This window comes from Lonchura striata, chromosome 8 (assembly GCF_046129695.1).
Source record: "Lonchura striata isolate bLonStr1 chromosome 8, bLonStr1.mat, whole genome shotgun sequence".
In the NCBI taxonomy this organism is placed as follows: Eukaryota; Metazoa; Chordata; class Aves; order Passeriformes; family Estrildidae; genus Lonchura; species Lonchura striata.
The window spans coordinates 671,603-685,016 of NC_134610.1; the positions used below are offsets into that span (position 1 = coordinate 671,603).

A 13,414-nucleotide genomic window follows, 5' to 3' on the forward strand; every position below is an offset into this window, starting at 1 on the left:
GTTTGGTGCTGCTCGAGCTGCAGTATGTGATCCCCACCAGCACATCCCCGTGCTCCTTCCCAGAGCTTCAGGGGCTGTGGATTGTGTGCCCAGTGCTGGTACCCAGCAGCTCTGGGCACTGGGGAGGTGATGCTGGAACTGGAAGCAATGTGTCACTCTTCCTTGTACTTCCAGTGCAGTCCCACTGCAGACCATGCAACAGGGATTGGAAAGAGGCTTACAAATTTTGTCAGATAAACTTTTGACAGATTCCAGAATTAATTTCCCTCATATTAATTGTCATTCTGACAAATGGAAGTGGCACTACCATGTAAGGCCAAGGTGACACTGTGAGAAAAATCATAAAGGCATTTGAAACACTTGGATGCTGTAGGAACAACCAGTAGGAGATTGAAGTCTGTGCTGCACTTGGGGCTGTGTGCATGGAGAATATGGGAGAGGCAGCAGCTCCTCAGGGAGCTTTTTGGCTTCTGTTGATCATTGCTGTGTTTTTTTTAACAGGTCATTTCTGACCCCAGGCTCCGTGTTGAGCTCGCTCTCCGAGAAGCTGGACTGCATAAAACAGTTTATGCAAGAGAAGTTTTGTCTAAACTTCCACCACCAAAGCTTCCAAGAAGAGACATGGAATCTACAGCTTTTAAAATGTAGAGCACATCTCATCTGAGGGGCTTAGCAGCATTAGAGCTCTGGTCTGGCCCACAGTACGCAAGCCTTAAATTCCCTTGGGTTGTCCTAGAACTGCTCAGTTCCCAGTGTGTGCAGCCATTCCCTCGTGAGCTGTGCTGCACCACGTTACACCTGCCCGGTGTGGGTCTGGAGAAGGCTGGGCTCCGTGTTCCTGGAGTGGGCTTGCCCATGTCCCTGGGAGCTGGGACACCTTGCTTAAAGACTCCTACACACAGACCAGGCCAATCTGATGTGCAGCACCTTGAGTATGAATTCTTGGGATTTAATTGGCAGCAGAAGTCCAAAATAGCTTTGCACAACAGTTGCTTTAGATTTTATTATATTACGTGAATAAATCCCACTATTTTCTTTCAAGGTTTCTTGAGAATTTGATTCTTTTCATTATAAAATCTTAATTGCCATGAATGTTTCTAATATTCCTTGTTTATAAGATGAAACTTAAACCTTTGTCTATATTTAGAAGATAACTTGCTGCATCATATTTACTGCAAGCCAGTCATTCAATTTCATATTGCAGATTAGTTTTTCAGCATAAATTATAAATAGAGCTGGGATCTTTATCTCTTTATTTTCTGGTGTAACGGACTCCTGAGACTAAGCACAGGGTCAGCCCAGGAGCAGCATAATGCCAGTGTTGTGGCTGAGTTTAGTGGGGAAATGCTGCAAAGCCTGCCCTGAGCTGGGGGAGTGATGTCTTCTGGACTCAACCTTGATGTGCTTGTGCTAAAATTAACAATTCTGTGTATATTTGTGCTTTTTATTTTGGTAGCTCCTTTGGGGTAACTCGTTATTTTTAAAACACACTTGGCCACCTCAAACCAGCTATTCCTGTGGGGATATTCCTTGAATATTCCTGGGGGGAGACCAGCAGTGCTCTGCTGTGGGGAACAGACTGGCTGCAAGAAAATTCCCAGAAAGGCATAATCCCAAACCTAGGCACTTGATTTTTTTTCCCCCTTGCCTTTAAAAGCAGACCTACAGGATAAAAAAATTGCAACACTGAAATTGAAATTATAGTTGTCATATTTTATAAATACCAAGATGTTAATTAAAAAGAAAGTTTAGAGGGAGCAGACATTGGGTTGGAAATAGCAGGCATAGATTTTTAGACTGAGACTTGTGGTTATTTTCATGTCTGTAATTTCTCAGGGTAGAGACTGAGTAGAAGTCTATAAAGTCTGGGCTACCTCAGTACAATGATAAGTCAGGGCCTTTAGTGATACAGTGAGGCCAGAATGAGGATTTTGGGTGGGGTTTCACATAACAGTGGAACATGGAGAACATGCAGGTCAATAAAAGGGTATTTCACACAGCACTACCAAGGCTGCTCATGCCAGGAGACCCCTTGGCTGCTCCCCAGCCTGGCCAGACATCTCTTTCCTGCTCCTGTGGGAAGGAGGTGGATGTTTCACCCTACTTCATAATCCTCACTTTAGCATTGGTCACAACTGATCAGAACCCTTCAGGAAATGGAGATCCTTATAATGACATTGATTTTAATGATAAATCTTTCTACACGTACAAAAAAAAAAAAATCTTCCAAGTTGCACACATGAAAATAGTAATTTTAAACTTGGTAATGATAAATAGGCTTCTCAACCCACACCTCTTGTAGCCCTGCTTTGTGGGTTTGGCTGGGTAGGACTGGCAGTTCAGAGCTCAGGTGTCTTTATGCCAGGAATGAAGCATGGGCAGTTCACTCTCAATCACACTTTTACAAAGCTTGATGAGAATTTCTCTGTGAAAATTAAGTTACTTGGTTTCAAGATAGACTACTTATTTGTGAATTTTGGTAGTGAGAAAAGTGTCTTTAATGTCAAGCAGTGCCCGAAGGTGAGCTCCTCAGCTGACCACGGCTGGGTGCTGTGGTGTCCCTCATGTACTCAAATTCTGGCTGGCATGTGCCTGTTTGTGACATCTTTAAATACAGTAGGAATGAAAATCTGAACGGCCTTTGTAACAGCAGTAAGAATAATGGTTACAAATACGGATAAACTTTCATGTTATTTATTTAGGCTTTGTCTTTAAGCACAAAGGGATCTCCTTCCTGGAAGAACGCTGTGGACAGGAGTGACCCTAACAGGATAGTCCTTTTGGGCAGCTGGAGGCAGGAGTGAGGAACCTGCAGCTCTGCTCTACAGCCGGAAGATGCTGCCAGCACAGGTGGTAAGGAGGATGGAACCTGCAGCTCTGCTCTACAGCCGGAAGGTGCTGCCAGCACAGGTGGTAAGGAGGATGGAACCTGCAGCTCTGCTCTACAGCTGGAAGGTGCTGCCAGCAAAGGTGGTAAGGAGGATGGAACCTGCAGCTCTGCTCTACAGCTGGAAGGTGCTGCCAGCGAAGGTGGTAAGGAGGATGGAACCTGCAGCTCTGCTCTACAGCTGGAAGGTGCTGCCAGCGAAGGTGGTAAGGAGGATGGAACCTGCAGCTCTGCTCTACAGCTGGAAGGTGCTGCCAGCGAAGGTGGTAAGGAGGATGGAACCTGCAGCTCTGCTCTACAGCCGGAAGGTGCTGCCAGCACAGGTGGTAAGGAGGATGGAACCTGCAGCTCTGCTCTACAGCCGGAAGGTGCTGCCAGCACAGGTGGTAAGGAGGATGGAACCTGCAGCTCTGCTCTACAGCCGGAAGGTGCTGCCAGCACAGGCGCTGCCAGCCGCGCTGCGGGCCGGCAGCCCCAGCGCGGGGTGCGCCGCTGCGGGCCCCGCGGGCCCGGCGCTCTCCCGGCGCGGGGCCCAGCGGTGCTGCGGTCACCGTCAGTCCGTGCGGACGAGCCCCAGCCGCTTGCGGATGAAGGCGGCGATCAGGCGCTGCGGCCGCTGCTGGTACTCCCACAGCACCTCGTGGGACGCCCGGATCTGGTCCCCCTGCAGCCGGTCCAAGAGCGCCACGCACACGACGGCGGCTGCGGGAGGGCGAGTGCGGTCACCGAGCGGCCCGGCCCTCGTGGGAGCTCCGGTCCTCACGGGAGCCCCGGCCCCCACGGGAGGAGCCCCGGCCCCCACGGGCCCCCCGGCCCCCGCGGGCCCCCCGGCCCTCACGGGAGGAGCCCCGGCCCCCGCGGGTCCCCCGGCCCTCACGCCCCCTCACGGGAGCCCCGGCTCCGCTGCCCTCAGGGCTGCGGCAGCGCGGCCGGGACGTGCTGTAGGGTCAGGAGGGGCGAAGGGAGCAAGCTGTTGGTTTGTCCAGCACGCACTCAGGTCTTTCTAAGGCACACTTGGGTTTTACTGAGCTATGAAGTTTGCTCTAGTGTCCTTTTCTAGATAAAATCATTAAGGATGTGTGTTTGACCTTCTGACACAGAAGAGGACCCTTAGAGGGGGCTTAGCCCGTGTGTGGAGAGGAGGTGGAAGCAACGCGACTCACCTTTGAGGCCACACAGTCCACACAGGGCAGCGAATGCAGTGGACTCCATCTCAATATTCCTCACGCCGGCCTCATAAGCCCTCCTTAAGTACTCCAACTTTTTTTCACTGGAAAAAGAGCATAATGCACCATCTAATCTCCCCTGACCTGGAAAGGAAGCAGAGAACTGTCACTGCTGGCCTTGCATGGTGTCATGGAGCATAGGTGCAAATGGGTGGTCTGGGAGTGCCCACATTCTGTCTGAGGCCCACAGAATTTTCCTGTGAGCAGCTGGTTAATTCGTATTCCCCTCAGTATTAATGCCAGCAAGATGTGTCTCTGTATAGGGGAAAGAATGATGCAGGTTTCAACCTTGGTGAAAGGTCGAGTCAGCCCTCAGCTGGGAGGTACCAGCGGATGCTGTGTTCTGTGGGAACGGGCCATTGGTGCATATCAGCTGTGAAGTCTGGCAGGCTAAATCCCAAAAATGCCAACTGACTCCAGAAGAGGTTCAACAATCTGTGCAGAATGGGAGCACTGAGGAGAGGAAACCCCTTTAATGTGGGTTTAATTTTTCTGCAGGTGCTGCTGTGGATGGAAGCTGGAGCTGCTTGTGGAGGCATTCATGGTGCGGGCAGCACCAGTGTGGTCGGGGAGCTGGTGCCAGGGCATTGGTGCTCCCCTACTGCAGCTCCAGGTACCGCTGCAGGCAGGACTATCAGGGTATTCAGGGAGGGCAGCCATCACAACCCTTTCCTCCAGCCCTTCCGGGGTCTCTGGCTGTCCTGCTGTGTACTCAGAGCAGACCTGTGCTCCGTGCAGCTCCTTTTCTTGCAGCGTCTGAAGGCCGTGGGGCAGGCAAATGCTTACCTGTGGCTGGCCAGCCTGGACTGCCCTTCAGTTTATTGCTGCTCCTACTTTAATCCTCTCAAATGGCTTTTTGCTTAAATAAAATATGGACTTGAGCAATACACAGATGGCTGCATCTGCAAGCAGATCTAAAGGTTTATAAATAGTGCTCAGATTATTAATTCTTTATTTATTATGTTTCATCTACTCTGCAATCAGCGTTTAATTTTGCAAAGGAAATGGTTCCAGAGTAACCAGTTTGTTTATGGAAATCTCACAGGCAACCTAATGTTTTCCTAGTGTTTGGTAGCTCTGAAGTGACAATCTTGCTGTAGGGGAACAGCTTGGTGGCAAATTCAGCAAGGTGCAAGCAGTGGTACTGTGTGTTCCTAGGGTGGCCCCTGCTCTGCCTGGGCCCCCCAGCACCATGTGGATCTCTGCCTGCAGCCCTTCTGGGCCTGGTTCCCTGGATAGTTTTGTCCATGGAAGAGTGGAAAGACTTGGAATTACACGTGGTGAGGAAGGACAAAGGTTTTACCTTCGTAGAAGTCGTAGGTGCACATGGTATGGCCAATGAGCGTGGGGAAGTCAGGAATGTCCCTGCTGCAGGTGAGTAGTTCCTCCGCAAGGTCCTTGTCCAGCTCAGTGCTCCGCACCACCACATCATCCAGCACCACCTGCTCAAAACGTGGCCGAAAGGAGGAGTCCACAGCCGTGTCGGTGATCACAACAGACCCAGCCTCAATCCCTGTGGAAATGGAAGCTGAGGCTGCTAGAGCTCATAACATGAGCTCATAACATGTCCTGCTGCCAAACTTCAGCACAACAGGAAAATCTCAATAGAGCTACGTGTGCTTGCAGGGCTCTTCTTTTCAGTGAGTAAAGAAGATGTCAGAGAATAACTGAAATTCATGAAGTAGCACAGATGTACAAGTGAAATGCACAGAATCAGCACAGAATAAGTGATTGTGAGAATGTGTCACTCTCTCCTGTGAGTGACTCCTCCTGTAAGTGACACTCATTCCTGTGAGTGACAGGAGTTTAGCTGCCTCTGGCTTGCAGCTGCATGGGCAGCACCAGTGCCTCAGCCAGGAGACATAGATTCATTTGGGTCACCACTAATCCATATTTTCTGTTTTGAAAGTGACACACGGCTGTAGTGGAATCAAGGCCTTTGTACACTCTGGGAATGTGCACTCTGCCAAGCCAGTCGCTACAAGTTTTCTGGGTTTGACCCAAAACACAGTACCATGTTTGATATTTAGAGACCTGAAAAAATGCTAAAGTTCAGAGCTGAATGACCTTTTTAATAATAGCTGTTTGCTCTGAAGAAAGACCATGAATCGCTTACCTAAGCCCCCAGAAGTACCAATACGTATAATAGTGACGTCCCGGCATTTTGCATGGTGCAGCAGTTTGATCAGCTCATGAAGCATAATGGAAATAGAAGGGATGCCCATTCCATGCTGTTGGAAGGAGAGAAAAGAGAAACATAAGTCCCCACGAGGCTACATGACTGCAACAAGCTCAGGGTTAAGCTGTGGCCTCTTTTGCTGATGGTGTCAACAGCAGTGTTTTTGAGGGGGAAGAGACATCTTGGGGTCCTTTTAGTCTGTCCAGGTGAGGTGTCTAACCTCTTCTCCTCCCCTAGATACTTTAAAGGTTCTTCAAGTTAGTAGAGCTGGTGTTCATCCCTGGGGACCCTGTGTGGGCACACTGATGGTACCTGTTCTTCAAGGAAGGTCCACAAATGCATCCCAACATCTGAATGCTCCCAGAACTTCCCCAAATATTGCCAATCATGTGCTGGCTCGCACTTTGTTGTCTCCTGCTCATGCTCTGGGAGCAGTGAATTTCCGTGAGAACAACCTGAGCCTTCATTTCTCCATGTGCCTTCCAGCCTGTCCTCAACCCCACTGGAGCATCTCTGCTACATTGCTGGGCACAATTGACAGCAGAAGGGTTTGTGTCCCTTGGTGAGGACAGGCTTCAGGGTCAGGTGTTTGCTGCATGCCTTGCAGGTTGCCTGTCCCTATTCCTGGCTGACATTCCCTGCCCTGCTGCCCTTCTGTCCCCAGCCCTGCTGCTGGCACTGGCTTGTTCCCATCCTCCATGGGCAGTGATGCCCCACTCCCATCTCTGCTGCTGCTCCCCAGGGCTGGCAGATGTTCTGGAGGCCTGCAGCTGTGGGGCTTCTGCTGCATCTGCCCATTGCTCTGTTGCTTGTTCATCTGTCTTCTGCTCCATGCTAGACCAACATCCTTTTCTTAGCCTTTTAAGTACCAAAAGTGTTTGGTGCTGTGGAGTTTGGTTTTTCCTTTTGAAAATGCCTCACATTTTTTTGGTTTTGCTATCATCTTCAACAACCTGAAGGAAGCATGTATGGAAGCCCCATTGATTAAGTTACACAGCCAATTTTTGTGTTGTCTCCTTTCTCTTGGCTGTGAGACCAATGCTCTGTTTGCCTTGTATCATGTTTTAAATATGAAACCTTTTTGCATGTTGTTATTCTGGAACATCAGCCTGGCTTATTTGCTGATGCCTAAAAAATTAATTCTCGTTGCAAATATTCAGAGCTGGAATCTGTGTTCCTGGCCCTGTATGTTTGAGCTCAGTTGTGTTTCTAAGCAACTTGCAGAAATGTGATATTGGTAGCAGCTCTGCATGATGCTTCCCAGGGCGGCCATGTGCTCTACCCCGTGTCTCCTTCTGCACTGGCCAAAGCTGGTGCACGGCCACAAGCTCAGTGATGGTTTGCCTCTGGCCATGTCACTGCTGCTGCCAGGCCGGGGAACAGCAAATCTTGTGGCAGTTCTTCCCCTTGGATCCTCTCAGACTGATTTCCTCAGGCTTGATTCCCTTGGTCAGGATTGGTTTGGTTTTTTCAGAGGGACGAAACACGAGCTCTGTTGTGTGAGTGATTCCATCTGCTGTGAATCACACTTCAGACTAGTCTTGTGCCTGAAGAAATGGAGTCAGGACCAAGATTTTGGGTGTGAATGCTCCCCAGCACAGCCTGTATTTGCTTTTTCCTGTGTTCAGTGCCAAAAATCCTGCTCTAAAAGAATAATTAATAATAAGGCCAGCCTTTTCTTTTAGAGCTTGTATCAAGGTAATACTCCCAGCAGCATTTCATAGTTCATGTGTGGTGAGAAGTGGTTTTGCCTCCCAAACCAAGCTGAGCAGAACATGTGCACGTCTGTTATTAATGCAGCCATTTCCAAACAGAGAGAGCAGGTGCTGGGGGATGCTATTCAAACAGGAGCAGCTTTGCCATGGCTAAGGTTGCACCGGTGGTAGTGGCTGAACAGTGAAAAGAGGGAAAAGCTCTGCTGGTGCGTGCTGGGGGAGGTGAGGGCACGTGAAGGAGAGGTCGTGCCAGCCCGTGCCTGTGCCGGAGCAGACGGTCCCTGCGCCGTCCGTCTGTGGGACCCTGCCAGGAGCAGCACCAGACGGCCCCGAGAGCGCGTCCCCCAGAAATGTCCCCAGCCGGCGCGGGACTCACGCTGATGGAGAGCACGGGCCCTGCCCGGTACATGGCGTAGCGGTCCGACCCCGCGCAGATGTCAGCCACGTCCTCCCCGGCACCCGCCAGCCCCAGCTCCCGCCGCATGAACTGGGCAAACGCCCTCATCCTGTTGGGGCTGCCGCCAACACAGACGAACTGCAATAAAATATCAGCGTGTTGGTACTTAGCTAGAACAAGAAACGCGAGTCAGCCTGGATGTGGCGGTGGTGGCTCTGCCAGGCACATCTTCCCAGAGAAAGGAGCAGGATGCCTCTTCCTCACCATCAGTCAAGGGACATTGGAACTCCTGAGGCTCACAAAACCAGGAGTTAACACAAAACCCACCCTGTCACTCTGGCAGGGTGGCGACTGCCCTGAGTTTGGGCAGCCATACAGCTGCACATAACTTGGGTATCAATCCATCTAAAATAATTCTGCAAATTTGAGCTGGTAGTATTGCCACTGATAGCAAAGTAAACCCAGATGTTGGAGGAGATCATTGGTTAATTTATTCTATGAACAATGCTGACTGCAATTAGTGAGTACTTCTGATGGCACAGAGGCCATAAAGTCAGGGAGTAAAAAGGACAAATTTTACATATTAAAGGAAAATATGCTTGCTGAAGGTAGGAGGAGAATAAGTGTGCACTGCCAGGGCAGTGCTGATCCTGCTGCCAGGGTGCAGGGCAGCAGGAGACCATGCTGTGCTGTGCAAGGCTGCTCCAGCCCTGGGCACTGAGGCTCTTCCCCTGCACAACTAGGGAAAGACTCTGGTTTGGAATGAAAGAGGATGCCATCATGACAAATCAGTTTTGACAGCAGGTCTCAGCCAAAAATTATATGATATTCTCCTTCCCTTATCTCCAGTAGATGATGACCAAGATGCTTTGGACAAATGCCTCCTCTGTCTATCCTCCAACATGGGGCCAATATTAAATCAGGTTTTACAGAGCTACAGGTTTTTAAAAGGATAATTTTCTGTTGTGATTTCTGCCCAAAACAAACAAGGACAGAGAACCTCCTTGCCCAGGCTGCTTTGGCTGTGGAGTCCCTTAGCTGAGCAGCCAGACCCCACCCCATGGGAGCTTTGGCAGCAGCAGGGCCCAGCATGGGCCGGTAGCACCGTGGGATGCACAGCTGGAGAGTCTGTGCAGGGGGGAGCTGCTGCCTCACTTTTGGACCTGCTCTTTACCTTTATGTCCCCAAACATTGCTGGCAGGTTGTGTGTCTTCGTTCCCAAGTCCAGGTGGTACAGGACGTCCTCCTCCATCAAGTCCAGGTGTGGGTTTCTAACAAGGACAAGCCCAGTCCTGCAGGGAGACGATGAGGATATGGGTTGGGGCACCAGGCAGTACCTGCAGGGAGGTGGACAGGCAGAAGTGGGGCACAGGGCAGCCTGGAAGCTCCACAAGGGTACACACAGCCTTGGCATTGGACAAGGGATGGAACAGGGACAACGGACAAGCCAGCTGTGTGTGGTGTTTGGACCAGCTGTCTTTCTGCTCCAGGTAACCTCTTTGACACATCTGTTATTATATCTATGTATTTGGCAAAAAATATGTCTCAGTATTTATCAATTTTGTCAATGGCTACCTTAGCTCTTTCCTTTATAAGGTTTTGCCAGCAATGTCCAGGGGTGATATACTGTGCTGTTTTCTATGTGACAATTTATTAGGCTCTTGGCAAGTCAGGATTTCACACTTGTCCCAAATAACTGCCTGGCATGGCGAGTGCAGACACTGCAGGCAGTCAGAGGCCAGCTTGCTGCCCCTTTCCACCTGCTCTAAGGGAAGCAAATAACTAACAATGCAGGTTAGTTTTATAAATGGGGCTTAAAGAAACCCAGAGAACATTTTTTCTTCTCTTATTAAAACAAATTCAGATGTTCCCCTGTTACTCACCTCGAGTAACCTGTTGTTTCGGTCATAGTGGCTCCGCCAGAGTCAGCTGAAAGCGATACCCTGCCAAAAAGGTAAGGAAAACTGCCTGTATTCTCAGCTGTCCAGGCTTAGAGCTCAGAAGAGGTTTCAAGGGGCTCTGCAGGGGGTTAAATACCTCTTGTGCTTTGTGCAGCTCCCAAGGTCAGCAGTGGGCAGTCCCACTACTGTGTGCCAAGATTCCTTAGTGGCTGGCATGGTTCCTCCCAGATTGCCTTTTTGGGCAGGTGCGTCACCAGTAACCTTGACTGGCAGCCTTAGGGCCAGGGCCAGTGGCCTGCTGGCCCTCTGGCTGGTGACATTGTGCCCTCTGGCTGGTGGGGAGGGCTCTGGGCACGTGGCTGCACATGTGGGGAGATGGTTTGTCTGAGCTGGATGTTGCTATGCTACCCCCAGGCTGTGTTTCCTCAGCGCTAGGGACTGAAGGACAGCCTGGCCATGGCTGCTGGCATGGACAGTTCTTCTGGCTGAGCCGTTCTCTGACCCCAGTAGGTGCAAATCCAAAACATCTCTGCATTTGTCTGGGGTGCACAAAACCGGAATTTGGGCTGTAGCCAACCTCCAGCCCTGCTCAGAACAGCTCCTGGACCACCAGCCTGGCCTGGGGAGGCTGATTTCACTCTCAGCAATGCCCAGACAGTGCTGTTGGCTCTCATGGTCCACCCAGCCCCATCTCAGCCCAGGAGCCCATCAGAACAGTGTGCAGTGTGTCAGGCACAGCTTTGCACAGCTCCCAGTCCAGGGCAGGCAGAGTGCTTGTGGGGCTGCAGGACAAGTGTGTGATGCTCCTGCAGGAGCAGGAGGAGATTGGAGATACTGGTCCTGCTTCCTGTCCCAACAACAGGAGGCACTGCCCTGGAAGATATTTCAGGCAGCTGCTGGAGGGGCAGAATCTGGCATTTGCTGTTGACCTCTGGGAATTGTCAATGGAAGCTCTGATAATTAGGGAAGTGATAGGTAATTAATTACTGGGTGAAAGCACATTGCGTGGAGCTCACTGGCACCCTGCATTCAAGCAGTGACGCAGTCCTGCTTTCCTAATGGGAAGGGACAGAAATTATCGTAACTGAGGAAGCCTTTCCCTGAGCAAATGCCCTTTTTGCTACCCATCCAAACACTCTAAATTGCAAAACCCTGTATAAAAATAAGCAAACACTGCAAGCCAGTGGCCTGAGAACATGTAAATTTGGTACCTTGCCCAATATAGGGTCAGGATAGCTCTGAGAAGGGGAAGGAGCAGAGCTCTCAGGGATATTTCTGGCTTTCTGGAGTCATACCAAAGGCAGGCTGGAAGGATTTCTCTGCTCTGATGAAGTTCTCCCTCCCTGGATGCTGTTCACATATGCCTGCCAAAAATGACTTATTACTGACGCTCTACAGCACTCCCAAAAAGTAAGGATCTGGAGACTTTTCTCCCTTTCAGAATGCACCAGATTTCTGTGAGGGGCACAGAAGAAGTTTCCTTGGGGCTGCACACACCTTCTGCCTGCCGAAGTCGCTTGGTGTGATTGCTGTGGTTTCAGGCGCACAGTGGATTGTGCAGTGGGCTCCATGCAGAGCTTCCAGTTGTGTCCAGTGAGAGTTACCTGATCTGGAGAAGAGAGCAAATGGTTTGCTGCTGCTTGCCAGAGGTGGCTGGAAATGCTCTGGGGAGGTGGGATCGGGCTGAGGCTTCCTGTGGATTCTCCTCCTTCTCCAGTCTTGTCTGGTGGAGGAACATGAGGCCCTGGCCCCGCACCCACCTCCAGCACAGCTGGGCAGGGCTTTCATCGGGGACCGAAGGTTCAGCAGAATGGTGGATGGATGAGTGGACAGACGGACAGACAGCTGGACACCTGAGTGTCTCTGTGGCAGGGCATGAGTGTTCCCACCTGCTGCCTGGGGTGGTAAAGGCAGTGCTTCCATGTGTCCCCTTTCTCTGCCTGCCTTCCATGGCAGAGTATTTCTGGACATACCTGGAAGGGTCCACACCTGCATGGTTCAAACCATCCCACAATAAAACAATTTTCCTAAGCACATGGATAACTTTTAAAATATTTTCTTATGAAAAATAGTGTTCCAGCACAACCTGCTGGGACATCCCTGCCTGGTGGTCAGCAAAGCCCCTGCCCTGCCCTGCTACAGCCTCTGCCCTGGTGTGCTCAGTCCCAGGCAGGGACCTCCCCTGTGCTGGCAAAAGTGGCAAGATTTTGGAGGGTGTCCCTGCTGAGTGAGCAGGGACAGAGTCCCCTGGAGCCACAGCTCTATCTGGAATGTCAGGCTGAGAATGGTGGGCAAGCAATGTTTCTGCAGTGTTTGTCCCTGCTGTGCCCAAGGTAAAAGGAACCAGTGTGTTCTGTTTAAGTAAACATGATTGCACCAAGGGAAATGGTTGGACTGTGCTTTTGGCTTCCCAGAAGTGACGTTGAAGAGAAGGGACAGCAGCCACCACCACGGCCATTCAGGTTTCAGGGCCTGTCTGGCTCAGGTCAGCTCCCTGCCTGGCCAGTATAAGCAGTCCCTCACCTTTGGTTCCTTTGTCCATGATTGTTTTTCCCATGCTTGGTCTTCTTTGGGATGGCTTTCAGTAAATCCCAAACTGAAGTGTGGCTGTTCTTTTCCTACCTCTCCTGCTTTTCATGGCAGAGGCTGCAGAATGGAATAGAATAGAATAGAATAGAATAGAATAGAATAGAATAGAATAGAATAGAATAGAATAGAATAATGGACTAGGATAGGATGAAATGCTAAAATAAAATGCTTTCAGTTGAAAGGGAGCTGCAGTGCTGATCTAGCCCAGCTACCTGCCTGTTTCTCTTCCTCAAAGGAGCGTGGGGATGGTGAGAAGCAAAGAGCACTGCCCCAAATGAGTGTTTATTTGTGCCTGATTCAGAGCTAAATCCAGCCTCTCCAAGTGCCAGGCAGTGGAGCTGTTACCATATGTGCTAGAGGATGACAAATAAAGCACGATGAAATATACGGCAGAATAACATATGGCAGTGTAGACAGGCTCTCGGCAAGGGAAGAGATGGGGAGAGCCAGCGCTCCCCGCGCCCATCCGACACCTCTTGTCATGTTAAATGCTATTTTAGAGCAGACAGCGCTGGCATCC

The 13,414-nt window shown here is 50.6% G+C and overlaps 2 protein-coding genes across 3 annotated transcripts in view; one reads left to right on the plus strand and one right to left on the minus strand.

Annotated features, from left to right (window-relative positions):
- Nucleotides 1–1,092, plus strand: part of CCDC148 (coiled-coil domain containing 148) — a 42,313-nt gene extending 41,221 nt beyond the window's left edge. Inside the window, exon 15 of the mRNA XM_021543447.2 lies at nt 502–1,092. Within this exon, the coding sequence (XP_021399122.2) occupies nt 502–648 (147 nt within the window). The 3' untranslated portion in view covers nt 649–1,092. The remainder of the gene's footprint in view (nt 1–501) is intronic.
- A 2,314-nt stretch (nt 1,093–3,406) lies between these two features.
- UPP2 (uridine phosphorylase 2) lies at nt 3,407–10,417 on the minus strand. 2 transcript variants are annotated; one of them, XM_021543449.2, is made up of 7 exons: nt 10,288–10,417; nt 9,579–9,696; nt 8,384–8,542; nt 6,230–6,344; nt 5,417–5,626; nt 4,051–4,197; nt 3,407–3,589 (listed from the first exon to the last, which is right to left on the minus strand). In XM_021543449.2, the coding sequence occupies exons 1-7, from the start codon at nt 10,311–10,313 to the stop codon at nt 3,441–3,443; spliced, it is 924 nt and encodes a 307-aa protein (XP_021399124.1). In that variant the 5' UTR covers nt 10,314–10,417; the 3' UTR covers nt 3,407–3,440. The 2 variants fall into 2 exon arrangements, with proteins under 2 accessions (XP_021399124.1, XP_021399123.1); XM_021543448.2 differs by having other exon boundaries at nt 9,579–9,741.
- Nucleotides 10,418–13,414: the final 2,997 nt, after the last annotated feature.

Bases quoted from the DNA above. Each gene is read 5' to 3' on its own strand.
- UPP2 (XM_021543448.2), bottom strand. From the start codon at position 10,313: ATGACCGAAACAACAGGTTACTCGAG. The intron at 8,543-9,578 runs GTAAAGAGCAGG...ATTTTATTGCAG, and splicing joins CAATGTTTGGGGACATAAAG to TTCGTCTGTGTTGGCGGCAG. The intron at 5,627-6,229 runs GTAAGCGATTCA...CCATTTCCACAG, and splicing joins TGGTACTTCTGGGGGCTTAG to GGATTGAGGCTGGGTCTGTT.